Source organism: Hemicordylus capensis, chromosome 3 (assembly GCF_027244095.1).
Source record: "Hemicordylus capensis ecotype Gifberg chromosome 3, rHemCap1.1.pri, whole genome shotgun sequence".
Taxonomy (NCBI): Eukaryota; Metazoa; Chordata; class Lepidosauria; order Squamata; family Cordylidae; genus Hemicordylus; species Hemicordylus capensis.
The window spans coordinates 104,915,199-104,929,862 of NC_069659.1; the positions used below are offsets into that span (position 1 = coordinate 104,915,199).

At 41.6% G+C, this 14,664-nt stretch overlaps 1 protein-coding gene across 18 annotated transcripts in view; it reads left to right on the top strand.

Annotated features, from left to right (window-relative positions):
• Positions 1–14,664, top strand: part of DMD (dystrophin) — a 1,901,967-nt gene that overhangs the window by 800,497 nt on the left and 1,086,806 nt on the right. For all 18 annotated transcript variants that reach the window (XR_008319265.1, XM_053308495.1, XM_053308494.1 and 15 more), the window contains 4 exons: positions 5,787–5,957; positions 9,356–9,538; positions 9,978–10,112; positions 11,123–11,272. Coding sequence is in view for 17 of the 18 variants with exons in the window: in XM_053308495.1 (XP_053164470.1) it covers positions 5,787–5,957; positions 9,356–9,538; positions 9,978–10,112; positions 11,123–11,272 (639 nt within the window). In the remaining variant the exon portion in view is untranslated. The remainder of the gene's footprint in view (positions 1–5,786; positions 5,958–9,355; positions 9,539–9,977; positions 10,113–11,122; positions 11,273–14,664) is intronic.

The following is a 14,664-nucleotide window of genomic DNA, read 5'->3' on the forward strand; positions in this document are numbered from 1 at the left end:
GGCCTATCCCTTTTTTCATTGTAAACAAGTGCTGAAAGGCCTGATTGGCATCAGAAACAGAACCATGGTGCACAGGGAAGAGGGAATTTAACCCTTTCTCTTCACATTGCAGTCCTGATAAAAATTACCCCACCAAAGCTATTTGCCCTAGGAAGTGAGCTGCCATTTGCCCCAGGAAGAAAATAAACAAGTAAGACCAAACTATGCAATTAGATAACATGAAATAGCCTGTGATTCAGGTGATTTACTCTGGCTGCATTCTCACAACCACAGGGAGCATGGTGAAAGCGTTAACCACAGGGAGCATGGTGAAAGTGTGGCAGAGTCCTGTGTGCTCCTGCAGAGCATGATGTGATAATGCAGAATTTCTGGGCAATCCCAGCCAAACGGCTACATTGAACTGCATTAAACTGGAATAGATAACACGATATCTTACTAGGATCTAGTTAGCTATCTTAGGATCTAACTAGGATCTCTTTTTTTTTTCAAATTTTTATTAACTTTTAACAATAACAGTCATAATAAACACAATTACAAATTGACTTCCCACGCACCTCTTTTCATGATAACTATAAATTTTACCCTTATTATAATATTAATAAAAAACACAAATTTAAACCTTCCACCACCATTAATCTACCCAACCTGCATTTCAGATTTCAAATCCAGCTGTAAGATCCATAGTAAGAATTCTTTAAGTACAACAAAAATAATTTCCAATCTTCTTTAAAACATTCTAAGTTTTAGTCTCTTATCTGTGTTATAAATTTTGCCATCTCCACATATTCCAAAGTTTTTATCAACCAATCTTCTTTTAAAGGCAGTTCACTACTTTTCCATTTCTATACATATATACATCAATGCCATTTTTTTTGTTATCAAATATCATCTATACATTATTTTATAATCATTTCCTTTTAAAGCATAAGATACAGTGAATTTTAAATCAATTTTCCATAATTTTTCCCAGATTGCCGTTTCTATATTGCACCCCACATCTTGAGCCCACTTTTTCATAAACGTTTTAACCACTTCCTCTCTTGTCTCCTCCAAAAGTAACACTTTATACATTTAGAAACTAATTGTCAGAGCTTAAAATCCAATCATCAAATCCAACTCAAAAATCTAAATAGTTATAAAATTCAGCTTTCTTTTCCTTAGGGGCATAAATTCCAATTATCACCATTTTAATTCCAAATATTTGAATTTCCAGTACTAATAACTTATCTTCCTCATCTTTGAAAATCAATTTAGATTCAAATTATTATTCGACATAAAATACTACACCCCCCCCCTTTTTTTTCTTGTCTAGGTAAACAAATTCTTGTCCAAAAGCCTTATTAACTAAAAAAAATTTTCTCTTGCTTTCTAATATATGTCTTCTACAAACACACAATGTCCAAATTTTATTTCAAAAGAATGAAAGAGTCTGTTTTGTTTTGGTTTTTGTATTTAACTCATTAATATTCCAAGAGAAAGTCCTTTAATCTCCATTAGCCATTTGGTCTCATTTGAATTATGTGTTGAAGGAGCTGGATGCTCAAAAGATCTAACTAGGATCTCAAGGGAGGATGTAGTTAGGAGGTCCAATTGCAGAGCAGGTAGGCAGCGGGTCAAAAGGGCTAGAGGCAGCAGACATGGTTAAGTCAAGATGTGGTGGAGTTAAGTACCAAGTGAGATGAAAATCCATTCTCCAACTCCGGAAACATGCTGCCTTTCTCTACTTCTGTTTGTGCCAGTTAGTACTAAACCTGAAGTGTTGGGAAGGGTATTAAAAAAAATAAGAAGTGCATAGTTGTGCTACAAGGAGCCAGCGTGGTATAGTGGTTAGAGTGCTGGACTAGGACCAGGGAGACTCGAGTTCAAATCCAGATTCAGCCATGAAACTAGCTGGGTGACTCTGGGCCAGTCACTTCTCTCTCAGCCAAACCTACTTCACAGGGTTGTTGTGAAAGAGAAACTCAAGTATGTAGTACACCGCTCTGGGCTCCTTGGGGGAACAGCGGGATATAAATGTAAAATAATAATAATAATAATAATAATAAAATAAGTAGTAGTAGTATCTGATCCAAAAATACCACCTAGATTCAAGGAAAATGAGAGAAGTCCTGGAAATAATAAAACAGCAAATAACAGAAGTGTCAAAGAAGATTAGCTGATATGAAGCCAGAATTACACAACACAGGCAGAATCTCCAATTCCAGTCGAATCAGAGACGTTTCTACCAAAGCATAGAAGGAGAAACTGCAAGAAACAAAGAAACACCAAATATAGAAGAAACAGTGCAATTCTGGGGGAAATTATGGGACAATCCAATAGATTATAATAAAAAAGCAGGCTGGGTGAAAGAGGTCAAAAAATGTAACCAACAAATGCAAGATCTAATAATAACACCAGAATTAATAAGTGAAAGAGCAAAGAAAATTAAAAATTGGACTGCTCCAAGTGATGATGAACTGCATGGCTTTTGGCTTAAACACCTAACAAGCCTTCATAAACAACTATCAAAACAGTTCAATCACATTTTGCAAGGCGGTGATATTGAACAATGGCTAACAACTGGGAAAACTCATCTCATCATGAAAGACCCAGCAAAAGGTGCACTTCCAAGTAATTATAGACCAATAACCTGCCTGCCAACCATGTTCAAATTATTAACTGGAATAATAGCAGATGAAGTCATGCAACACTTAACTAACAAACAGCTTCCAGTTGAACAGAAAGGAAATTGCCCGAACACCAGAGGCACAAAAGACCAGCTGCTGATTGACAAAATGGTTTTAGAAAACTGCAAGAGAAGAAAAACAAATCTAAGTGTTGCATGGATTGACGACAAGAAAGCCTTCGATTCATTGCCTCACACTTGGATACTAAAATGTTTAGAAACTACTGGGGTCAGCAAAAACTTTCAGATATTTATTTATTTTTTAAAAAGCAATGAGCATGTGGAGTACACAGTTAACAATCAATGGTGAGACACTTGGACAGGTTAGCATTAGAAGAGGCATTTTCCAAGGGGACTCACTATCCCCTCTGTTGTTTGTAATCGCCATGACCCCACTTTCACAAATACTAAACAAAACAGGCCTCGCATAGCAAACATCTAAAACATCAAGTAAAATAAACCATCCGATGTATATGGACGATCTGAAGTTGTACGGAAAGTCCCAGTCAGAAATCGAATCACTGATGAACACTGTCTGTATATTCAGTAGCGATATAGCAATGGAGTTTGGACTAGACAAGTGTGCTGCATTAATAATGAACAGAGGGAAAATAACAAAAACAGAAGGAATAGAACTGCCCAATGGAAGCAAGATCAAGAACCTGGAAGAGAAAGAACATTACAAATACTTGGGCAGTCTCCAGGCTGATAACATTGTTAAAAGAAAAATTGAAGTTAAAAGAAAAATTGGAAGTGAATACATCAGGAGAGTTAGAAAAATCCTCAAGTCCCAACTCAATGGTGGGAACACCATACAAGCCATAAACACCTGGGCTATACCTGTGATCAGATACACTGCAGGAATAATAGACTGGACCCAGGCAGAGCTAGAAACGCTAGATCACAAGACCAGGAAAATAATGACCATCAATCGTGCTCTGCACCCCCGCAGTGATGTAGCTAGGCTATACCTCCCTCACAGCTCAGGTGGAAGAGGAATGCTGCAAGTCCATCAAACAGTAGAGGAGGAGAAAAGAGGCCTTGAAGAATATATCAAGGACAGTGAAGAAGATGCACTTCAAATGGTCAATAACGAGAAACTATTCAACACCAATGAAACAAAGCAGGCCTACAAGAAAGAACAAGTAAAGAACAGATCAGAAAAATGGAAAAAGAAGCCCCTGCATGGTCAATATCTGCACAATATAAGTGGAAAATCAGACATCACCAAGACCTGGCAATGGCTTAAGAATGGCAACTTGAAAAAAGAAACAGAGGGTTTAATGTTGGCTGCAGAAGAACAAGCAATAAGAACAAATGCAATAAGAGCAAAAGTCAAAAAATCAACCACAAACAGCAAGTGCCACCTTTGTAAAGAAGCAGATGAAACAGTGGACCACCTAATCAGCTGTTGTAAAAAGATCGCACAGACTGACTACAAACAAAGGCATGACAGGTAGCAGGGATGATACACTGGAACATCTGCAAAAAATACAAGCTACCTGTAGCCAAAAATTGGTGGGAACATCAAATTGAAAAAGTTGAAGAAAATGAAGATGTAAAAATATTATGGGACTTCTGACTACAAACAGGCAAACATCTGCCACACAATACACCAGATATAACTGTAGTCGAGAAGAAAGAAAAACAAGTCAAAATAATCGACATAGCAATACCAGGGGATAGCAGAATAGAAGAAAAAGAAATAGAAAAGATCACAAAATACAAAAATCTACAAATTGAAATTGAAAGGCTGTGGCAGAAGATGACCAAAATAATCCCAGTGGTAATTGGCGCCCTGGGTGCAGTTCCAACTGTCCTTGAAGAGCACCTCAACACTAGGGATGGGCCCGGACCGGTACGGAGGCCATTCTAAAGGCCTCCTGACTGGTCCGGACTGGTCCGGACCTAGCCGGTTCGGTTTGGGTTTGGGGGTTCCTTTAAGGTTGGGGGAGGGTTTACTTACTCCTCCCGCCGCTTTCCCCCCTCAGATGTGCGTCTTCAGAGCCCCTGGTGGCGCAGTGGTAAAACTGCTGCCCTGTAACCAGAAGGTTACAAGTTCGATCCTGACCAGGGGCTCAAGGTTGACTCAGCCTTCCATCCTTCCGAGGTCGGTAAAATGAGTACCCAGAAATGTTGGGGGCAATATGCTAAATCATTGTAAACCGCTTAGAGAGCTCCGGCTATAGAGCGGTATATAAATGTAAGTGCTATTGCTATTGCTATTGCTATTCTATGTAGTAATTGGGGCGGCAGGATACCTCCCTGCCGCCCCTTCTCCCACTTGAGTACAAAAGGCTGCACAGAGCCTTTTGCGCACGCGCACGAAAGCTTCACGTCTCCCCAACGTGAGTGTGTGCGTGTGGCCGTGCGTGTGGCCATGCGCATGTGCACATGCGGAAAAGGCTCCGTGCAGCCTTTTGCACTCAAGTGGGAGAAGGGGTGGCAGGGAGGTATCCTGCCTCCCCAATTACTACATAGAATACGCACGCTGGAGGGGGGAAAGCAGCGGTAGGAGTAAGTAAACCCTCCCCCGCCCTTAAAGGAACCCCCCACACAGTGCCGGACCGCAGCTCTGCGGTTCCGTGCACACCCCTACTCAACACCATAGGGCCCACAGAAATCACCACCAGCCAATTACAAAAAGCAGCTTTACTGCGAACAGCTTATATTCTGCGACGATATCTATAACAACAGCAATAACACTGACAATAAAATTCCGCCATCCCAGGTCCTTGGGAAGGACTCAATGTCTGGACAAAACAAACCAGTCAATAACACCTGTCTGACTGTGGAAACAAGAAATAATAATAATAATAATAATAATAATGTCAATTTTTGTTCATTGTCTTCTTATTTGCATACCCCTGAGTTTTCAAAAATGGCCTTGCCAGGCACCTATCTGCAGCTGACCTACAAGACAGCTAGTCTGTAAAAGTTTCTTACCTTCAGGGTTATTCTTTCTAGACTGGAAATATCACTGCAGCCAATATGCTGAAGACTTGGGAACCAGGTCTCTCTCTGTCTAGATTATGTGCCTGTGATTTATTTTAACATTAAATTCACTTCTGCACTGTGTTGACTCTTCTGAATAAAATTCATGTGTTTCCCCCCCTTTAAGGCCTATGCTAAGAAGGCAGCACTGAAAAGTGGTTTGGATAAAACTGTGAGTCTTCGAAAAGATTTGTCAGAGATGCATGAATGGATTACACAAGCAGAAGAAGAGTACCTTGAGAGGGATTTTGGGTATAAAACACCAGATGAATTACAGAAAGCTGTTGAGGAACTGAAGGTAAAAATGCAAACTGAGTTGTTTAATTTGTATCTGATTGCCTTCTAGAAGTTAGTGTTGCATGTAATCTGTTTGCTCAGTTGGATGAGTTGGCTATTTAAGATTTGCTTGAGAAATCCCAAATTTGAAGTGATGTGAGGCTTAAATTTTTTTTGTTTCAATTTAGCATCTGTTGTAGGATATCTAACTCTTCAAAGAATTTGTATCACTAGAGGTTTTATCAGTGACTCATTGGATCAAGTGTTGTGTTTGTACTTTTGGTCTGGGAGTGCCCATCTCAAATCTTGCAAATGTTTTTGCACCCGTTCTCCCTTCCCTGTGATAACTGAATCATGGACTCTGATTTCTCCAGATAACGTTCTTCCCAAATTGCATTCTGAAATTTCTTGCTCCTGTTAATAGAATTAGTAGGTTTGCATCCAGCCACAATTCATGCTGTCATCTTGCTTCTTCATGAGGCTTTTGAGCAAGTGTTGATCCCTTATTGCATTAAGCAATAAGGGATAACCCAATAACCAGAAAAATTAGAATTCACACTCTGAAAAATGATCACCTGAATAAAACCTCTGGTTCATTTCCAGTTGTGTCCATATTGCAGACAACTCAGTTTTATCTGGTATGGTCTTGAGTCACAGTGCTGATAGCATAGTTAGAACAGTTTGATCTGCCCATTCCCTCCCATTTTAGATATTGGTCACACAGGGATTGCCTGCATTATTGTTTTAGAGTCCTTCCTTTGTCCTCACAGTAGCTACACTATACACAAGTCTTACCATAGCTGCCCAAGGCTGAGCAGGCATGTAACATTGCTGGTGCATCTATGAAATGCTGTAACTGTCATTACTTATTTTGCTATACTAAAAGCATGAGCATGTTGATTTATCAAAGGCAATAACATTTAGTGCTTATACACCACTTTTCCTAAATATTTAAAGCACATAATTATCTCAACAATCCCTACAAAAACCTGGAAAAGTAAGTAAGCCAGTCGTGGTTCTCTTCACTCAGACTGCATAGAACCACTTCCTGCATACCACATGGCTGCCAGATATGTAAATGAATCCTGTGAATGGGACAGATTGCTGGGTCTCACCAGTCAGAATTCAACCCTATGCTCTGTGGGAAATATGTATATGATTGATGCAACCCATATCCTGCAGTTGTGTGAGAGAGTGTTATGGGAAAGTGACTCTCACATGTATTTCTTTGTTTATGTATTTTAATCATTTCTTTTCTTCCATTCTGTCAGATATAACCCCTTAACATGGCTAACCATGATAAAAACAATAAAATGCAACAATTTATGTGAAGCCTAGCCTACTTCACAGAGTTGTTGTGAGGAGAAACTTAAGTATGTAGTACACCACTCTGGGCTCCTTGGAGGAAGAGCAGGATATAAAATGTAAAAATAATAATATATTTTTAAGGAAAAACAGAATACACAAACAAGAGTCGATAGGTCAGCTAGTATTTTCATGATGGCCTCTGAGTTAAGCAATTTTGCATTTCTGTCAGAAGCTGAGCAATGAAGAGCTTGGTGGATCTGTCTCTAACAGGGCATCCTACAGCTATGATGCCATGGTAGAAAAGGCTCTTACAAATATCCTAACTTGCTACACTTCAGATAGTGTTGAGCAGGGCCCCAGTATTGAGAGGAGAGTACATTTTACTGGGACCCAGAGATCCAGGGGCCTAACCCAGGCTGCAATTCTTCTACGGGGGGGGGGGGGATAAATTGTAGATCATGCTAGGGGAGATTTGTGGAAAGTTTTATTATGGGGGGGAAGGGGGGAAGTTATGTATTTTGTATATATGGAGTGCCCAAGCTGGAAATATTTTTGGAACCAATCAGAAGAGTGTCAGAGCAAAACAAGCAACATTCTGAACAGTGAGTTTCTGGCCAAACCAGGGCCCTCCTGTAGAACACAGCAGCTATAACGAGCAAATGTGGACAAATGTCCCTGGACCCCGAGGAATAGGGGCCCAGACAGCTGAGTGGCAGCTTGTTCTTTGCTCTTGCTCTGCTTGCCTCTCCAAAGAAGAAGGTGTGGAGGTCGGGTGACAGTGGCCATCTTCACTTTTGTCTGAGGGCCCATTCCAAACGTCCTGCTTCCCTGGAACAGAGAGTGTGTGCTTGTGCAGTTAATTCTGAGACTTGTAGTCTGAGAGATAGAAACTGTATTCATAAATTATGCTGAATGCACATACAATGAGGCTACATTGTACACAGGTAAAGTCATTCACATTTTATGTTGAACACAGGTACAAGAGTGCACTTCTTATCTCAAGTTCTTATCTCACTACTTATCTCCCTGTATTTCAAGGGCCTGTGCTCAGGTTCACTTTGAAAATGAACACAGGTACAGTCATTCACACAAACACATGTACAAGTATACAGACATCTGAACACATATACAATGTAATGTCTGAATAGGGCGCAAAACAGAGAGCTGATTCGGACACTTTCCAAAAGTCATTACCCAAATATTTCACAGTAGCTGCATACAGTGGGGCAAAGGGTGCTCCCACTGTGTCACTCACCTGCATGCCCCGCTACGGACAGCTTTGAGCAGGGCAAAGGGGGAGGAAGTTCCACCCTCACAGCTTCACTCACCAATGCATCTCACCGCTCACAGTTATGACAGTTATCTGAAGAGAGAAAAACCCTCCCTGTGTTGGAAGCCACATGTGTGATTGTGAGGGTGGGTTGATCTGCCACCACGGGAAGGGCTTCTCCCATTTCAGACAAGCCATGTCAAAACTGTCAGTGGCAGGGAGTGCAGGTCACACACACACACACACACACACACACACACACACACACACACACACACACCATATATATCCAGACATACATAAGTACAAAACAGACAGCCAGCAATGTAAGGCACTTAAGGACAGGGAACTGAAAGAAGCTAAAGAACACTAATCAATTCAAAACATTCAAGGCCTTTTGTGGGGAGTGGGAAGCATGTATCATATACTGGTACTTTTGTTAGAGAATTCATGTTTGAACACGACTGTTGGGACATGGAGCATGACCTCAGTTGTTGATCTGTCTGTTTGGCCAGATACATGTGGGAAGTAATGTTTCTTAAGATATTTTGGCCCCAGACTATTTAGAATTTTAAACTATAGTTGGTGGATGTGTGAAAAGGGCCACTGTTATTGTATTACACTGACCTGCATCGGAAAGGGTTCAGACTGACAGATTATAGTTTAAAGTTTACAATGAATAGATGAAATTTGAATGTGAGATTTCCTACTTAAGTTCTTAACTACTAAAAAGGATAGGAATTAGGTTAAGTTCAAATAATGTAGTTATTTTACCCAATTTTCATTTCTTTACCTTTCCATTCAGGTATCATAATGATTACTATACATTTATATGTTTGCAGAGAGCTAAAGAGGAGGCCACACAGAAAGAAGTGAAAGTGAAGCTTCTCACAGACTCTGTGAACAATTTTATAGCAAGGGCTCCACCTGCAGCTCACGAGGCCTTAAAAAAGGAACTTGATGTTCTAACAAATAACTACCAGCGACTCTGCAGCAGGCTAAATGGGAAGTGCAAAACACTGGAGGTCGGTTCTTTCTCATACTAGCATTAGAATAATTCAGACTGCTAAGGGAAGGAGTTAATAAATGGTTGTCCTCAAGTCTTTGTTTACCAGCTGGCCAAATAAATATTTTCCTGTGACTCTGATGTGAAGTCAAATACTTCCCATTTGTTTAAAGTTTAATATTGAATTTTGAAAATTTGTTCATTTTTGTTTATTTTATTTAATACTTTTATATACTGCCCCATACAAAAATGTCCCTGGGTGGCTCACAATAGAAGTTTCCTAATAGTCTTCATATGAGTGTGTCCTTGTAACAGTGTGAAAATCTTAAGTCGTTTCAAGTAGTTAGAAACAGCAGCATTTCTTGACAAGGTTGGCGGGGGGGAAACAACAAGCTAGACCTGTGCATGTTAGTGCTTTCAAAAATCAGTGTCTGAATTTAAAAAAACTTATTCATCAGGAGGTATGGGCTTGTTGGCGTGAACTACTGTTGTACTTGGAGGCTGAAAACAAGTGGTTGAATAAGATAGAATTGAAACTCAGGGAAACTGAAAATATTCAAGAAGGTTCAGAAGAGGTCTCAGAAGCACTAAATGTAAGTACTTACATTATGTATACATTAATGACTAAGAACATAGGCAGCATTACAGCTGAAAAATCCTGAAAAATCAAAACTAAAGAAATAAGACTATTAATTCATGTTACATTTTGTGCGCCTACATTAAAGTACTTAATTCCCATGAATTGTGCTCCATTAGATAAATGTATGCAGAGGAATATATGGAAATATGGAGAGAAAGATGAAGATGTAATTGAGTTCAAATTGGGTTCAATACTGTAACATACAGTATTAATAATATATGCAAAATCAGCAAAGATAGTAATGTAGCTAAAACCACAAAAACGAATTCACTTATTCAAAAATGGCATGCTCCTGACCGCCTCAGGAATACCCTGTGAAGAAATTTCCATCAGCCCATTCTTGTCTTGGCCGATAAGACAACCTCAGAACCATCTTTGCTACTGTTATCACAGACATTTAAGTCTTTTGTACCATCCAGTTAGGTCCCTCTTACCTAGCATCATTCCCTCCTCATTCCCTGCTTTTGCTTCAGAGAAGCTTGACAACTCTGAGAAAGTTTTCATAAACACCTTAAAAGTCTCCAGAGCTACCAAACTATAAGCATGTCAGTATAGATGAGAGGCAAGGCTCATTAGTCCTACTGCTAATGTCTGTTTATCTGTTGCAAGCAAGAGACAACACTTGGGGGAGGGGAATATTTAAATAGGTATGTTGTTTCACAAAAAGATTAAGGGAACAGTATTAAGAATTTGATAGTATCGGTTTCCCTATTTTGATGACAGTATTGATGGGCCATTCAGCAAGATAAATATGCATGCTAAATGCACTTTTAATTGTGTCGTCGGGCCATTCAAGCCTTTGTTAATGATTACCAAGTCACATTTCAGCCAATATGTGACAAAAATTGTTGTGATGTGTTCAATTTTTCTTGAATGTTCTTTTATTTGAGAAATATGGACACTCCTTGGTTTGGTCTAAGGGCGAATGGCAAAAACAAATAATACAGTTTATGGATCTTTCAGTCTCTGGAAACATTAATGCAACACCCAGAAGATAATCGCAATCAAATTCGTGAACTGGCACAGACTTTAACTGATGGTGGAGTTTTGGATGAACTGATCAATGAGAAACTGGAGAAATTCAATACTCGGTGGGAAGAGTTGCAACAGGAGGTACGTTGTAATAAATGATTTCTCTCTTCCATATTTTTATATTGAATACTGTTAGCTTCCTAAAAATAAAATTACTTATTTCATAAAATACTATGTTGTAAGGGTATGAAAATAATATTAGTGGAAACAGAAATTTAAAAATCTTGCTGGGTTGAATGCAAGTAATTGTCCTCTCACCCTTTCTTACTTCGACTGTTAAAAGCAAAATAAAATATACAGACTGCTGTGGTGTTCTATTGCTAGGGATCCTGCTGGGTAAAAGCTTCTTCACACTCCTATTTTTGTCTGTTTTCCTGCCAGCACAGGATGGACCAGAGGGAAACAAGTTCTGAGCTGCAATACTATTTGCACTCCCAACAGGAATATAACTAATCAGCACTCATCTTCCCTGTTCTTTCTCGCCACACCACTACCACCACCACCACAAGATGTGGGAGATGTGGCACCAAATTCACATTGTGGCTGATTTGTATGTCCTGTATCATTCATTCTCCTCACACACTTTCCAAAAAGCATTTATGCTTCTTATAGCTTTGTAAAGTCAGATGCATGTATCAAAACATTGGGATTCGAAAATTGTGGCCCTTTAGATGCTTTTGGCATCATTTTTGGCACGTTCATATGATGTCCTCTTTAACTAAACAAAAATGGCTACAGGAATAGCAAGAGCTTTAACTTTGGTCCCCACACAACCTGACAGGTGTAGGGGTGTGTGTGTGTGTGTACACACACACACACACACATACACACACACACACACACACATGATATAGGTTTCTCTTTGTATTATTTCCAAATAATTGGCCAAGATTGTTTTCCTTTCATTGAAGATCTGGATAATCTTAAAGTGCTTTCCTTTTGAAATGTGCCCATGGGAACTGTACTTTTAGAATTAAATGTCAAGTGTAATATTGTCTTACAGATTTTTCAGCTCCAGGCATGTCAAGAAAATGAACATTCATATCAATAAAATGGGCATATAGCAAACATTCAATAAAAGTATACTAAAATTAGAATAAAGAATAAAAGTTGGCTATCTGAAGTGGAAATCTAATTAATAACCACCTCAGATTGCAGAAATGAAAGAAGCTACCTATTTTTATCACTCTCCAGCTGTATTATCAGTAAAATATGTATGTGTGTTCTAGCCTCAAAGACCATGAGCAGATAGGCAAGGTTCCTATCTCTTACAATGGAAAACCAAGCTCCACAAAAATGTAGATTTTTTTTTTTAAAAAAAATTCTTGTTACACCTATGGCTCCGAAATAGAATGGGATTTGATTTCTTAAACTAAGTTAATAAATATCATATCACCTGTTCGACTTTGGCAAGTAAGAATAACTAGAGGATGACCCAGCAAAGAAGCTCTTGTAAACTAAGAAAGAGGTGGTTCATTTTGTTCCTTGTGGATTGTCAATGTGCCACAACTTAATGGTAGGCAGAGCAGTTGTGTATGTGTGTATGACTATTATCTCTCTATATATTTCTCCTAGGTGTGCCAGGAAAAATGCGTCCCGGCAGCCCAGGTGATTGGCTGGGCTGCGGAGGCGCCTGCTCTGCTGGCGCAGAGCACCCAGGAGAATTTGGCCAGTGGTGGGCCAGGCTGTGGGTTGCAAGGGTGGCCGCCGGCCCGGCTTGGCCTGGCCGTGGAGGAGGGGCAGCGGCAGGTCCGGCCGCAGCAGCGGGACTCAGCCTGGCAGCCTGGTCAAGAAGGTGGGCGTGAGGGAGAGGTCGCCGGCCTCAAAGAGGCCGGCCACAGAGGCTAGCAAGTGGCGGCAACAGGCCTGGCAGGCCCGGCTGCAAAGGCAGCACTCAGCCCGGCGGCGGGCCAGGCCGCAGAGGTGCTGGGCCCGGCCGCGGAGGCGGCTCACGGCCAGGCGGCAGAACCGGCCGCCGAGGCCAGACACCCGTGGGAGGCTGGAGTGGGAGGGAACTGAGCAGCAGGACTTCTGTGTTTGCTGCCCAGGAGGAGGAGTGGCCGCCGCCCGGTAAGTACTGTAAAATAAAATGCGGGGGGAGGGGGGCAAGGGGGAGGGGGAGGGCAAGAGAGAGTGGGGGAGGGGAAGAAAGAGTGGGGTGGGAGGGGGGGCAAGAAGGAGAGGGCAGGGGGAGGGGAGGGCAAGAAGGAGGGGCAGGAAAGGGGGAGGGGAGGGCAAGAGAGAGTGGGGGAGGGGAGGGCAAGAGAGAGTGGGGCAGGGGAGGGAAAGAGATAGTGGGGCAGGGGGAAAGGGGGAGGGCAGGAGAGACTGGGGCAGGAGGGTGAGAGTGGGGAGGGAGGGGAGGGGGCAAGAGATTTGGGAGGAGGGAGGGAGGGGAAGAGGGGCAAGAGTGTGGAGCAGAAGGGAGGGAGGGAGATACAGCCAGCCCCAAAGAGAGCACAGATGCTCTGTGCGGGTTGGCTAGTATTATATTATTATCATACTGAAGCTCTGCCATCACACACAAAAAGCAACAAAAAACCTCAACTCAATATAGTGTGCACATTTTTTTAAAAGTGTGCCTCCAGATGCAGAAGCTTTTGTGGGGTCCTCATAACATGTCTATAAATGGGTACACCAATCCTTTCCTTTGGGGGAGGAGCCAATATGGCAACAGGCTAGCAGCTCAACTCTGCTCCTGCCTTAACTTGGCCTTTTCCAATCCCTGTGCATTCCTTCCAAGGGTCTGCCCCCCATGGGGGGTGGGAGAAAACGCTAGCAAGAGCCCCACCAGTAAAAGCCCTCCTGACAATAGCAGGGGTGTGCAGGAAAGAAGCAGCAGCAGCAGCTGTGGACTGATAACTTCTGCTCCCCCACAGAGGCAGCGATGGGAGATGTGTTTACTGTGAGTACCAAGAATAGATTCATGGCCCTGGCCACAGATTCTGCCTCCCCTGCACTCAAGATGGTATTTCGGCAGGCAGATTTAAATCAAACCTCTCCAAAACAGAGCCAAGCAGGGAGGTTCTTCCAAGCAAGGGGAAGGAGCCTTAGAGCTTCTGGCTCTTCTCGACTGATCTTGTCACGCAGCAATTCAGTTATGCCTGTTTAATCTCAGCTGAGTCTTTGATCATAATTCTGGGCCAACTGAACAAAATTGGGAAGATCCACAACTGATCAATATCTGGTACTTCAGCACCTCATTGAAAAATATCCTTCTTACACCTCAACCTCACTTTACGCTGCCTTCATCCATCTCAAGGCTACTTTCGACTCCATCGCCCAAGTCAAGCTATGGTGGAAATTGGAGGTCTCCTCGATCGACCAGTGACTGCTCTATCTGATCTCTGTCCTTAATGTTGATATGACCCTCAAGGTAAGGTGCAACACACAAGGGCACCTCACGTATCCTGTCCCAACACTGAAGGGAGTCAAACAAGGATGCTTCCTGTTCTCTCTCCTTTTCAATTTTT